At 37.8% G+C, this 15000-nt stretch overlaps 1 protein-coding gene across 2 annotated transcripts in view; it reads right to left on the bottom strand.

Annotated features, from left to right (window-relative positions):
- BABAM1 (BRISC and BRCA1 A complex member 1) overlaps nt 1–15000 on the bottom strand; it is a 283383-nt gene that overhangs the window by 57645 nt on the left and 210738 nt on the right. For both annotated transcript variants that reach the window (XM_044090638.1, XM_044090637.1), the window contains exon 6: nt 14707–14731. In XM_044090638.1, coding sequence (XP_043946573.1) covers nt 14707–14731 — 25 coding nt within the window. The remainder of the gene's footprint in view (nt 1–14706; nt 14732–15000) is intronic.

Raw genomic sequence — 15000 nt, 5'->3', positions numbered from 1 at the left:
ACTCTACTCACCACTGCCTTTCCCTACAATCTCTAAACTGGCTAGAACTTTCTAACCACCTAGATTATCTCCAACTAACTTCCGCTCACAAATTAATATTCTACCCAGATAAATGCCAAGCCTTAACAAACATCCTTCCCCCATACATCCCAAATAGATCTCTGAGATCTGAACACCACAATTTAATCTCTATCCACAAACCCAAACGTCCTGCAGGCCAGCTCCTTCTCTCTTTCTCTCTAAGCAAAAAATGGAACTCCCTACCTCCTTTACTTAGGACCATACCAAACTCTGACTTCTTCAAGTCCAAACTTTTCTCTTACCTGTCTTCTAAACGGAAATGTTCCTGCTCTCACCCTACATAAATTCTAGGAAATATTCTCCTTTGAGCTCTCTATACTCCTTTCTCCATGCTCCCTCAAACAAATATTTTTCTATTCTCCTAAACCAAACCTAAGCTACACTCTCTGTTTGAGAAATGTCTCTCTTGACTCCAAGTATGCAAATATTGTAAATAACATGTAACCTCAGAGCCTTGTAGTATAGACAGTTGAATCCTGCTGCCCTCAATGAAAACTCCTGTAAATTATGTTCTCTACTATCTTTAACTGTGTTTTTAAAAGTATATTTTTTTATGCATTTGCTTTTCTTACTGTATGAATTTTATAATTGTAACTTTACCTTCAACATTATGTAACCTTTATTGTATCATATTGCTTATGGAGCTTTTCTCCCCGGGCTGCTGCCCTGAATGAAAACTCCTGTAAATTGTGCTCTCTACTATCTTCAACTGTGTTTTAGAAGTATATTTTTATGCATTTGCTTTTCTTACTGTATAAATGTAAAAATTGTAACTTTTCCTTCAACATTATGTAACCTCTATTGTATCATATTGCTTATGGAGCTTTTCTCCCCAGGCCTCCACTGCAAATGGGCCCTTTCTGGCCCAGTGGACTTCCCCGGTAATCAAACCGAAATAAATAAATAAATAAATAAATAAGTAAAATTTATATGCTTTTTCTTATTTTTGTATAGGGAAATGATTGGATTAAGGCTCTTGGTTTGATCTAACAAGTTTTATGTGGAAGCAAGTAAATAAGAGAATTCTGCATGTAAGGAAAAGTTTTCCTTTAGCAAATAAATGTTCACAGTGCAGCATGAGAAGCTTGTAGCTGAAGGCGACTGTGTATACGGATCTTTTGTTTCTATGGAGACAAGCCAATAAGACGGCAATAAAAACAGAACACTTTTTTCTTTCAATGGCTAAAAAAAATATTTTTTGAAAGCAATCAAGTTGTGTTCTACATCTCGGAGTGGAATAAATGCTGTATCATGCATATTAGCATGGATAAGCTTAATTATAGGTGAATTAAAGACAGAGTGTAGCTGTCAATCTAGGACAATTGTTCCTATAAAGAGTGTTAAGCTTCATTATTAGAAGATGTACATAGCTTTGTGTGTTTGTATTAAATTAATATGTTATGGAGATGTTCTGGGGTGTGTATTTTTTTGGAGTTGAGAATTTTCATTAAAACAAAACATCTGGTAAGATGTGACAGGTTCAAATGGATATGACAAGAAACAACTGCACAAAAGATCAATCTGCCAACCATTATATGCATGTAACACAAAAGGTGAAGCTAGGCATTTAAAATAAATGTTAAACATAATGGGTGGGAATAATAACTTATCATAATGGCAACAATTTTTATCATCTTTGAACGTGAGTGGTCTAATAGGTATATATAAAAGAGAAAGTAGTGAACTATACTAAAATGCAGAGTGCAAATAGCTATGCTACAAAAGACATCTTTGGAAAGAACAGAGTATGTGAATTTGAAAAAGGAAGGATTTCAAGATGATTATTCAGGAGAATATCTGGGAAAAAAGAAAAATGGAGTGCTTGTATTAATTGATATAGGAGTTCCAATTTCCAAAAGAAATCAAAATCTAAACCAACAGTATTAGAAAACCTTCCTATAGTGACAGGTATAAAAAACTAAAAGTAGGATCTTTAGAAAAGGGTAGGAGCAAATTACATAAATGTGAAGCTGGGAACAATACAAGCAGAATAATGTTTTGGAGGAGGACTGAGGTTTACGGGAAGTCAGGAACTGAATGAGCTGTACAACATTCAATTGATGAGTGCATAGAAGTTTATATGCAATGTATAATATTGTCAACTGAAAATATGTCAATACAGCTTGTTTTAATTTTTACATATTTATGACTGCCTATGCCATACATTATTCAATAAAGTTGTTTTTTATATAACATCCCTACAAATTTAAGTTTAAACAGTTTTCTCTCAGTCATATCAGTATATACAAAAATCACTATTAACCTCATACATTTTTGTCTCATTCACGTATTACACATCACCAGCTTTCCTGGCACTACTACTGTAGCTAGAATTATTTCTTTTTTTTTTTTTTTTTTTTAATAGGAAAAAATGAAGAAATGGATAATACTGCCCAAAAGCCGCTTAGAACAATAAAACAAGCAGTATTCACGAAGAACGAATCCAATCCACCAATTTGAACAGTTTTATTGCATAAAAAACTGAACCACGTATAACTCCTCTATCATGAACGCCTTCCCTATACATTCACAAGCGTTTTCGTCATTAAATTGACTTCATCAGATGACCAGCATATCATAAATCCTTTAATTTATACTTCAACTCATTCTTATCTACCAATAGAATTTCACCATTAATTAAAATTCAATTATTTTATTATGTTAACCCTTTGTTTAAAAATTTGTGTAAAATAAATCATTTTTTATTATAATAAATATATTACATATAAAAATAGTAAACATCACTTAATAAAAATCAATTAAAATTAATTTATTCATTAAAACTATTTAAATAATTTAATAAATAGGAGAAATCAATCCACATATCTCATTCACATTTTAGTTAATAGTGTTTCTATCAATGCCCTCGCCTGGCCACTCATATTATTACATTCATAGTTTTGCAGATCTCAATTTTAGTAAAGGTATTATGGAAATACAATCATTCAAGCCAGGGGCTTTGTCAGCTTCTAAAGTGATCTCATACCAAAGTTCTCTAAATTAAATTTTTTCTTCCCAAAGACCCCCTCTAATATCACTTTTTACCTGTTCTAAAGCTAAGAATTTATATTTATAGTGAGAACAAACTTTGGTATGTTTAAATAGGGCATTACTTTCTTTTCCTACTGAAATTTCGTACACACGCTCATAGATCCTTCTTTTTAGTTTCCTTTCAGTCTTTCCTATGTAGAAAGATCCACAATTTTCACAGATAGCTAGGTATATTATACCTTTAGATTCACAATTATAGTATTCACCACTATTTACATATCTTCCTCTACTTTCTAAAAATACTCTATCACTATTTATAATGTAGGTACATTGGGTACAGTGCCCACATTTGTGTGTACCTATTTTGTTTTTCCTATTATCTATCTTATTTTTATTCTCTATTATAGATCTTATATTTTGTGAATTCTTAAAAGTTACTTTCTGAGGTATATTGGCTAAATATTCAATGTCAGTTAATGTTACAAATTTTCCCCATTCCTTTAAAAATATATTTCTAATTATATTGTTCAATCCATTGTATTCAAGCACCAACGTTTGCTGGAATTCTTCCCCTTCATACTTTTTATTATTCTCTATTACGTTGTTAATGTCTTTCTTTTTATATATGGGGCAAAATTTGTCCTGTCTCCCCTTTTTCCACTTCCTGTCTTATTTGTGCAATGAATGCTAATGGATAACTTCTCTCTAGGAACATTTTTTTCTAAAAGTTCACATTCTTTTTTAAAATCTACATCTGAGCTTGTAATTCGGCTTCCTCGAACAAACTGTCCCTTCACTATGTTTCTTTTGCAGTGAAAGGGATGGGCACTTTCAAAATGTAAAAAGGAGTTGCAAAAAGTAGCCTTTCTAAATATTTTAGTTTTTAATTCCTGTCCACCTTTATAGACTTCTAAATCCAAATATTTCACATTATGTTCGGAAATTTTGTAGGTAAATTTTTGAAAATTGGTTGTGTTCCCTATATATTCCATAAATTCTGTGAATTTTTCTCTTCCAGCTATCCAAAAAAATCAATATATCATCCAAAAACCTAACAAAAGTGCCCATCCCTTTCACTGCAAAAGAAACATAGTGAAGGGACAGTTTGTTCGAGGAAGCCGAATGACAAGCTCAGATGTAGATTTTAAAAAAGAATGTGAACTTTTAGAAAAAATATTCCTAGAGAGGAGTTATCCATTAGCATTCATTGCACAAATAAGACAGGAAGTGGAAAAAGGGAGACAGGACAAATTTTGCCCCATATATAAAAAGAAAGACATTAACAACGTAATAGAGAATAATAAAAAGTATGAAGGGGAAGAATTCCAGCAAACGTTGGTGCTTGAATACAATGGATTGAACAATATAGTTAGAAATATATTTTTAAAGGAATGGGGAAAATTTGTAACATTAACTGACATCGAAAATTTAGCCAATATACCTCAGAAAGTAACTTTTAAGAATTCACAAAATATAAGATCTATAATAGAGAATAAAAATAAGATAGATAATAGGAAAAACAAAATAGGTACATACAAATGTGGGCATTGTACCCAATGTACCTACATTATAAATAGTGATAGAGTATTTTTAGAAAGTAGAGGAAGATATGTAAATAGTGGTGAATACTATAATTGTGAATCTAAAGGTATAATATACCTAGCTATCTGTGAAAATTGTGGATCCTTCTACATAGGAAAGACTGAAAGGAAACTAAAAAGAAGGATCTATGAGCATGTGTACTAAATTTCAGTAGGAAAAGAAAGTAATGCCCTATTTAAACATACCAAAGTTTGTTCTCACTATAAATATAAATTCTTAGCTTTAGAACAGGTAAAAAGTGATATTAGAGGGGGGCTTTGGGAAGAAAAAAATTGAATTTAGAGAACTTTGGTGGCAGATCACTTTAGAAGCTGACAAAGCCCCTGGCTTGAATGATTGTATTTCCATAATACCTTTACTAAAATTGAGATCTGCAAAACTATGAATGTAATAATATGAGTGGCCAGGCGAGGGCATTGATAGAAACACTATTAACTAAAATGTGAATGAGATATGTGGATTGATTTCTCCTATTAATTAAATTATTTAAATAGCAGTTTTAATGAATAAATTAATTTTAATTGATTTTTATTAAGTGATGTTTACTATTTTTATATTTAATATATTTATTATAATAAAAAATGATTTATTTTACACAAATTTTTAAACAAAGGGTTAACATAATAAGATAATCGAATTTTAATTAATGGTGAAATTCTATTGGTAGATAAGAATGAGTTGAAGTATAAATTAAAGGATTTATGATATGCTGGTCATCTGATGAAGTCAATTTAATGACGAAAACGCTTGTGAATGTATAGGGAAGGCGTTCATGATAGAGGAGTTATACGTGGTTCAGTTTTTTATGCAATAAAACTGTTCAAATTGGTGGATTGGATTCGTTCTTCGTGAATACTGCTTGTTTTATTGTTTTTTTTAAATAACAATTCCTATTATTTCAGAACATGACTCATTTCTTATCAATGAGCCCCCCCCATGTGCATATATTATCTTCCTTTATTCTTTTTTACATCTGTTATCTAGTAATCAAAAAAGAATCAATTTTAACTTTTCTACACCACCACCAAACCTTTTGCATCTCTTCTATTGCTATTTACATTTAATGCTAAAATTTCTGTATCATCCTTTTCCATTTTCAAGTGCTTTACTTCTAGATCATATTTTCTTTTTCTTCTCATAAATTTCCCAATTGACTTTTCACTATCTTGTCCCTGTACTTCTCCTGTCTCCAATTTCTCCCTCTTTAATTTCTAAAACTGCAAATCTGTTCTCATCTAGTATATTAATAAAGTTGCTTGGAACTGTTATTTCTTCTCTAACTACCTCTTCATTGTTTAACCTTTTTTCAGCCCCCCCCCTTTCCCCATACCGTCTTCTGTAGTAATATTTTCTACTGTTTGTCTTTTTTCTGAGCTTCCCTCTTCATTTACTCTTTTTCTAATATCACACAGTAAAAATTGAAGTGTCCAAATTCTTTGAAATTTTAACAAACATGCTTATAGTTTTTGCTTTGTTCCCTCTGGCCATACTGGCCACATCGTCATTTATTAGTCTTATAATATATGATTTTTGCTTCTCACAGAAATAACATGCTTTGCCCCTATATTTCTTTCACCACATTTGTAACCCATGTACTTTATACTAAAAAATGAAAGAAAAAAAACACGAGTTTTAACTCGTGCTCATCCAGATCTTAAGTCCTATATTGCATGTTTTTCTTTTTTTAGTTGGGAGTCCCAAAAGCTCTGAAATAAATAGTCTTTCTGTGGTGCTACTGCACAACTTTTGTTTCAGTCTCTGTCATAATTTTTTCAGGCAAGTTAAAGTATTCAACTGTCACTTCAGCTCCCAAATGAATTAATGCTCTTAAGTCTAATGTCAAAACCTATTGGCAAACTAATACGTCACACCTGTTCTGACTGTCATCATTTTTACTTTTTATTTTTACCACTGGTCGTCATCTCTGTGGTTGCTGAGCAAATGCAAATCTTTGTCTCCTCTCTCTTCACTTCCTTCTTCCTTGCCTTGTTGCATTTGCATATCTTCTTTCTTGCAACAAAAAAACCCTGTTGCAGATGTAAACCCTTAAAACTGGCTACTCTACCAGCTGAGAGTGCCTCCAGTGCTTTCCCCTTCACCAGCTGCTGATTCTGTTTCCAACATGTCAGTTTCTTCCTCCTGCAGTACTCTCTATTACGACACTCCGCTGCCCTTCCTCTCCTTCCTTTAGCTCTGCCTGGCTCATCAAATGCTGCCCTTCCTCTCCTTCCTTTAGCTCTGCCTGGCTCATCAAATCTAACAGAACTGAGACTCCAGTTCTCGAAATCCAACTCTGTAAAGTACAGTTGTTTAAAATCTTCTCAGAACAGTAGATATCCTTTTCTGGATCCCTTTCAGAAGCTCAAAGTTTCAAAATGTCGAACTTTAAAAGGCAGAGACCAAAAGATTAAAGTTCAAACATTTTGAATGGAGATCGTTGTACAGCGTGGAATGGGATATTTACCATTTTCCTCACTATAGTGCAATCTTGCAGTTGGTATATTTAATTAGCAGGGGGTGTGGGGAGTGCAGTGTTGCCCCCCCCCCCCCGCAGAAATGTAAAAAAAATGTTTATTAGGTTTTCCAAGTTTCAAAAACTTCGATCTTATTGTCTTGGCAGTTTGAAGTTCGAAGTTTTGAAACTTCGAGCTTCTGAAGCAGATCCCCTTCTCTTCACTGTTGAAGTCTTCTTTACTTTAGGGATCACCCACCCAGGGCAGCCTGATGTTTGACCAGTATACCAAAGCCTTATGGTCTTGTATGCACAGTACATCACACATGCTCCCAGCACAGGATGTAGGGCATAAAAGTGATGTATGGATGCAGTTACCCAGAAATGAATTGTCTCAGTAGAGAACAGTCTCCACAGGACAAAGGAGTCTATGCACATCCAGGAGGAGAAAATGCAGAAGAAAAAGGGGAAACCCTCAGCCAGAAGGGAATTCAAAACAAAAACCAGAACAACAAGATGGGGTTGGAAGGAGGGAGCGAATACTATAACACTGAAGAGAAGGACATCTACTGTTATGGTAAGTCTTTACACAACTCTGCTATATCCTTCTATATCACTACTACTTTTTTTTACTGTACTTTAGGTACAGAAAAAAAAAAAAAAAAAAGACTCAAGAAACAGAATGGGAGGTGGAAGTCAGAGAACACCTCAGCAAACCCATACGAAATGGTTCTAGCAAAACCTGCTCTGGCCCTAGAAACCATATCCAACTTATAACACTTAGTAAAGGCATTCACTGAAGACCAAATAGCAGTTTCAAGGATGGAATTGGTGTCCAACTCCTTGAAGAAAGCACCAGAAAAGGCAACAGCCCCAGTGGAATGAGCTCTAAAAAAAGTAGGCAAAAATTTGCCACAAAAAGAAATGGCCTTAGATATCCAGGAGGAGAAGGTTTGCTTAGAAACAACCTAACCAAACCCTATGTCCTGGGATAAAAGGAACAAAAAGCTGGTCAGACTTTTGAATGGCCTTGGATTTATCCAAACAGTACTGGAGCTGTCCATGCAAATCCAAGGTATGCAAGACCCTCTCACTGGTACACTGAAGAGAAGGTGGAAGAAGGAAGGGAGTTGTACTAACTAAAGGACAAATCATTTACTACCTTGGGCATAAAAAGGATTAGTATGAAGGGGCGCCCTATCCCTGTGAGGGCCAAAGGCCTGGAGCTTAGAAATCCTCTCAGCAGAAGTAAGAGCAGCAACAAAACAGTCGTCCAGGTACAATGTTGCAAATAAGCAGAATCTCCAGGCTCAAAAATAGCCTGTCAATTTTTCCATAACAAAATTAAGGTCCCAAGGAGAAGGAATAGTTCCCTTGGAGGCCTATGATGCAGGATGCCTTTAAGAAATTGTTTGGACTCAAAATGAGAAGCCAAGGGAGGATTCAAAGGCAGATGAGTAGAAATGGCTATCAAATGGGCCTTCACAGAAGAAAAAGCCAAACCAGACTGCAGCAGCTCACACAAATAACTTGTGATGCTTGCATCTGGCCAGATGCATTAAGATGGGGAGCCAGTGCTGTCTTGGCCAAAAATGCGAGTCACTAGCAAGATGTTTGGGGAGTCCAGCTGAGCGTTCTGCAGAATTCTTGCAAGCAGAAGAAGAAAAGAGAAAGCAAAAAGAAAGGGCATCAGTTTTTCACGCCAGATGGCATGACATGGATCAGAAAACAGGGAGCTGCCTGTTCAGGGGGGAGGCAAAGAGATCTACCTTAGGAATACCCTAACAATGGTCAATGTCCAGAAACACATCTCTGAGAACCATCCATTCATAAACTTGTGTTTCGGACCTGCTCAGAGAGTCTTCCACTAGACTGTGCTCTGAAGGAATGTATACTGCCTGAAGAGATGGTTGATAACTAACAGCCCCTTCCCAAGCCTGAAGTGCTATCCTGCAGAGGAAGCAAGATTTTATGTCTCCCTGCTTGTTGACATGCCACATCAATGTAGTGCTGTCTTTGTACACTTTCAAGGGGCCTGGAGGGAATATGGGGTGAAAAGCTTGAAGGGGCAGAATCAGAGCTCTCATCTTTTTGATGTTGATATGGTCCAATTACTGATGGGGGCCACAGACCCTGAACTTTCTGGTGACCACATGAAGTCCCCTACCCATGTCTGAGGCATCTGTGAACAGTTCTTGAGAAGGGAATGGAGGCTGAATGGGCAGAACTGTGTTGAAAGCAAACTGCAGAATCCACCATTTGAATTCCTACTTTAAGTAAGGAAGGAGAGGTAAGGCGACATCTAGAGGGTGGCAATGCTGCAGCCAAACCGACCTGAGGTACCATTTAAGCTTCCTCATATAAGTCTGGCAAAAAGTAGCATTGGAACAGAACAGGCCATGAATCCCAAGGACTGAAGAAACTTACTGTCTGGAAAGAGACTGAAAGAAGGCTATCTATGACAAACCTTTTTGATGAGGAATATAGGCCAACATGGTATTGTCTGAATCCTGCATCCCAGACCCACATGACCCTGAACAGCAGTCAGGCTGGACTTTTGGAAGTTGATAGTGAACTCCAGACTTTGAAGAGAAGTGGTGCTCTCCATATCCTGTAATAGGAAGCTGGGAGAAAGAACCTGAAAAAAACAGGTCATCTAAAGAAGGAAAACCTGAATGCCTTGGAGCCTGCAGAAAGCAATCACAGAAGCTAGGCATTTTGGGAATGCCCTTGGGGAAGTAGAGAGACCAAAGGAGAAAGCAGAGAGCTGAAAATGAAAGGAAGAAACAGGAAATGCAAAAACTTCCTGAAGAGAGGGTGAATAGGGATATAAAGGTAAGCATCCTTCAGATTCAGACACACCAGAAAAGCCTGGGGTAGTAAAAAAAAGAAACAGGATTTGAAGAGTAAGCGTCTGAAAGGAAGGGACCTTGAGGAAGGTGCTGATTAAGGAGAGCTCCAGAATAAACCTCCAAGTGTCCTCCTTTCAAGGAACCAAGAACATCCTGGAATAATAACCCTTTCCCATGTAGGAAGGGAGGACAGGTTGAATGGTTTCTTAGTTCAATAGGGACATTGGGACTTCAGTGAAATGAGGAAGGTGCTGTAGAGCAGGTTCAGGAATCCCTGAAAAAGAAGGGAGACTTCTATACCATGAAGTAACCTTGATGGATGATAGAAAGAACCTTGGAAGACAAAGGGAAAGTTGAAAGGACAAAGGAACCTGGTCTAAGAGAAGGGGGATGGCAAACTGTCAAAGAAAAGCAGGCTTATCAGATAAATGAGGCTTCTGGACCACAGAAGTCTGAGAAGCCTTACCAGATGGGGCCCACCTATACCCTTCCAGCCCTTGGAGTCCTGGTGGGGTTGCCTGTGGACAAAAGCAGATCTACAAGGTTAATTCCTCGAAACATAGGGATAGGAGAGACAAAAATGAGTTTAAAGTCCTGCAAGACTTTGCCTTTCTCTTGAAGAGACTTAAATGGGTTAGCAGCAGCAGTCTCAAATAGTTGTTTATTACCAAAAGGAGCATCCAACAGCTTGCTCATAATGTCCCCAGGCAAAGACTGCACAAAACCAAGAATAACTTCTCATGACAGACCCAAAAGCCACAGCCTAGAAGAGGCAAAAGCAGCATCATAGACCACTTACAGTGAAAAGGCAATTGAGAAGCAGAACCTAAAATAGATAAGGCAGAAGATTTACCTGCAGAATCAGGGAGGTGAGAAATAACCTGACAAGCCTTAGCAATCAAGTCAAGGCCAGAGCATACCTGGTCATGTGGGTCTGGTAATTAACAGCCCTAAAGGCCAAAGTAGAAGCAGTGTAAACCTTCTTATCCTCTCCACTGCCCTACTATCCTTATCAGAAGGCAAACGTTTGGAAGAGGGCAAGAGCTTGGAAAACTTGTCAGAAGAGACTGATACCACAGCAGGATTACCAGAAGGACACAAATTAAAATTGACAATCCTAGGAACCTTACAGAACCTATCCAGTTTCTTAAGAGCAGGAGGCTGAGAATCAGGAGACCTGAAAGCAACAATGGAAGTGTCTAACAAGGCAGCCAACACAGGAGGAACTGCAGATGGTTTGCGTACCCACCTGATGCAACTCATAATGTCCCCTCTGAATATCAGACACTTGAGAAGAATCACACAAACTATTCCATCATCCTAGCAATTGTGTCCCCAAAGGAGGAATCCTTAAAAGGAGATTCAGAATTAAAAGACTCTTCCTCAACAGAACCATAAGCCAAAAGCGAAGGCATCTATGAAGAGTAGGACAAAGATCCCTCATCAGACTTTCAATCCTCAACTGAGGAATATGAATCCCTTGGCCATTTAGAAGGAGCAGAAGTCCAAGGAGGAGCAGGCATTAAAATACCTTGAGGAGGTTTCAGGGCCATCAAAGCAGAAAACAAGCCCAGAGTAAACACTTGCCATTTCTTATGAGGATCCTTAGGATGGACCAAAACATGCTTCATCTTTTGTGTTTTCCTGGAAGGGACATCAGCCCTACCAAAAAATGGAGATTTTGACCCTTGGTGAGACTTAAGAGAACCCAGAACGTACTCCCTGACCAATATCTGTGGAATCCCTCTAGGACCCTCTGAGATAATCAACCGCAGTAGCCCCTCGACATCAGAGGCATGTGGAAAAACAGATCTATGTCAGCCTCTGACGGAGCTATGGCAGATTAATCCAATGTAGACGCCAAACGGCCTACAAGGCTATTACCCACTTCGAGGGATGGCCGGTGGAGGCTGGACAGCTAAAGAATCCCGCAAAGACTTGTTGGCAATCTTCTTACCTAGCAGAAGTATCACGGAGTTAATGGATTCCATCATATTACCCTGGGCTAATTGTTTAAACCTTTAGTTTTTAAGTTAAATGGCCAGGGAAGACAAACAGCTTGAGTGTCTTAGGCACAAATGCCTTACAGATACTACAAGAGCAATGGTCATAGGAAGCACCCAAACAAAAGAGACACTGTTTGTGATGATCCTCATGGGAAATCTGACTCACACACTAACATTTTCCTTTCTTGGATAACATGTATTGTATTTTGCCTACTTAGAGTTTAAGACTTAAGAAAAGAAAAAAAAAAAAGTGAAGGGGCACTTATGACGGCTAGATATTCAACACAGCAACAAGGCGTTCACACTGGCAGTATAGACGTTCCGGGTAACTGCGTCCATATGTCACTTTTATGCCCTATGTCCTGTGTGGGGAGCATATGCATGATGCAGGGTACACACAAGATCATAAGGCTTTGATATACTAGCCAAACGTTGGACTGCCCTGGGCAGGAGATCCCTACAGTAAAATATATTGCAACAGTGACAATGAAGGACATCAATTATTTTGACCCCTTCTCCTTCCTTCAGTAAGTTTTTTCCTCTGCCCTTCTCTCTATCTCTGCTACACTGTTCTCTTCTCCTCTCAAAAGAGTAGGGAAAGTTCCACGGTGCCTAGCCTAAATTTCCTCTACTCAGTATGAATATCACCTAGAGTCTACCCTAAAGAAAGGCCTCTGGCCTAGAGAGTCTAACTCTGTCAGCAAACTGCAAATAAAATTGCTTCTCTCCTTGAGTCAATCATGCATGTGTTTGAAGGGTGAAAAAGCAGCAATGAAACTAGAAAAGCAACTTCAAATTAACAGTACAAGTGCCTGTAAAAAACTGGGTAAAATTCTCACAGAAGCAAAATAGATTCTGATGGCAAAAGAGGACAGCCTCCCATACTTGCTCTGTCTACTTCTCAACCAGTATAGGGAAAAATGTAAATCACGATTTAGAAGAAAACTGTTTAAATTTATTGTCATAAAGGTGCTTTAAATCTGGTTATGCATTTCTGAATTCCATTAGTGTCACTGACCATTAAAATTGTACATCAAATATCTGAACTACTCAAAACTGCAAAGTCTGAACAGGAATACAAATAAGGTGGTCACTTTCTGCCATCCCCTCCCAGCTCCATTAACTTACCAACTGATACACAGTTGCCACACCCTTACACAACCCTGGATTTTCCCCTCCTACTCCTGCCAGGCTGTCCTCTGTGTAACCCTATCACAGGTGAACCCTTGAATTCTTGGGACATCAACCTTATGGTGGTGTCTTGTAACACAAGTGGGCAAGAGGAGTAAGGGATCACACAGACACGCACACGTGGCAGGGGGCAAGACATCAGGAGTCTTCATGTATGAAAGTACAGCAAACTGTCCCTTGCCTACTGCACACATTCCAGCATGTTGACAACCCGGGGAACGAACGAACACACACACACGGCAGGGGGCAAGACATCAAAAGTCTTCATGTATGAAAGTACAGCAAACTGTCCCTTGTCTACTGCACACGTTCCAGCATGCTGACAACTTGGTCAGTTGGGCAAGAAATAAGGAATGGCTTGAGGATACACCTGACCTGGGCCTTAAAGGTGGTCCACCTTATAACCATCCTACATTTCCAGCCTAGGGGTCTGTCTCACTCTGAGCTCCAGCCTCCATCTGGGCTCCTTGAGATCTTACCCAGCATACTCCCCTTCCCTACAGAATATGTCCACCTATCTTTCTTGCCTTGCTAAAAGAACTCTGGTCACTTGTGTTGCAGTCATAGCTTTATCACTCTACTACACTGGCACAGGTAATAAAGATGGACACATTTTCCTACACCACTGTATCTCATTCAGAGCTATGCAGTGGCCTGGATTTAAACCATGAACTACTATTTCCTAAAAGCAGCCCACTGTAACTAAAAGTAAGAGCCAATAATAGACAAGTGTACACATTCACATCCCCTCTGATTGACAAAAGCATTCTCAAGAAAATCACCTGACATGGCTCTCTGTTAACTTTGCAACAAAACATTGCGCACAAAGTAGTGACCTTCCATGAAAGCTGTTAGTTCAGGTAAGCTTATTTTTCTTATGGTTGATTAAGATAGCAGTAGTAGGGGTAACAGAATTCATTGCTTTCAGTGAATTATGTTCACTGACCAGACACAAGTTAGTAATACACAATTACAGTTCAGCAGGACAGATACAACTATGCACACACAAAATGAAGCAACACAAGCCAGTTATATGTATTAACAAAACAATACAAAATGCCAACAAGTGTGGATGCTTTAAAGAACAAAGCAAGTGCCTGGCAACATCCAAACATTTCAGTGCATTTACCAACTATGAATGAAAAGTGAAGTTAAACATTTTCTGGCTTAAATTATATTTAAAGCACAAGTAAAACATCAGCTTTGGGTTGTATGACAATGATAAGTGATACGATATTTAAACCCTACAGTATGAAATCTGTGTTCCTAGCTGGCCATTAGGCCTGCACACTGTACAAGAACTTCTGAACAATTTTAACTGGCACACAAGATGATTTACTAACGGTTTTAAAATATAACTTATAATTAATTGCTTTGTCGGATTTTTGCACTTGGAAAGGCATCAAAATCATTTAGGCACTATTTTATAATGCTGCTCTGTGTGTTGTGCCCATATTCCACGTATTTAATCATGAATGCTCTATTGCATCCCACACATTCCACATGCATAAAAATAAGCTTCAATACTTACATTAGATTGAATAGGCCTTCAAGATCTAATTATGCTGACAGATAAGGAAAATGTGTAATACGGTCAAGTAAGTAGTTGTATTAGTAGCTATAACATGTAAAAGACAAAGTCATAAATTTCTGAAAAGATAGAAGGCATCATCAAAGTGCCACGAAGGGGGCTCCTTTAAAGTGTAAGCATATGACAAAAGTGACTTTACAGCTTGAATTAAGACAAAGGCACTACAAGATCTCAGTTCAAACACTACTAGCCATCAATCTTTTCTGCTTTCCCTGACAAAAAACTGAAGGCTAA

The sequence above is a fragment of the Protopterus annectens genome, chromosome 13.part0 (assembly GCF_019279795.1).
Source record: "Protopterus annectens isolate FY-2018-M chromosome 13.part0, PAN1.0, whole genome shotgun sequence".
In the NCBI taxonomy this organism is placed as follows: Eukaryota; Metazoa; Chordata; order Ceratodontiformes; family Protopteridae; genus Protopterus; species Protopterus annectens.
Note: the sequence above shows the minus strand (reverse complement) of the source record. Positions and strands in the feature narration are given on the sequence as shown.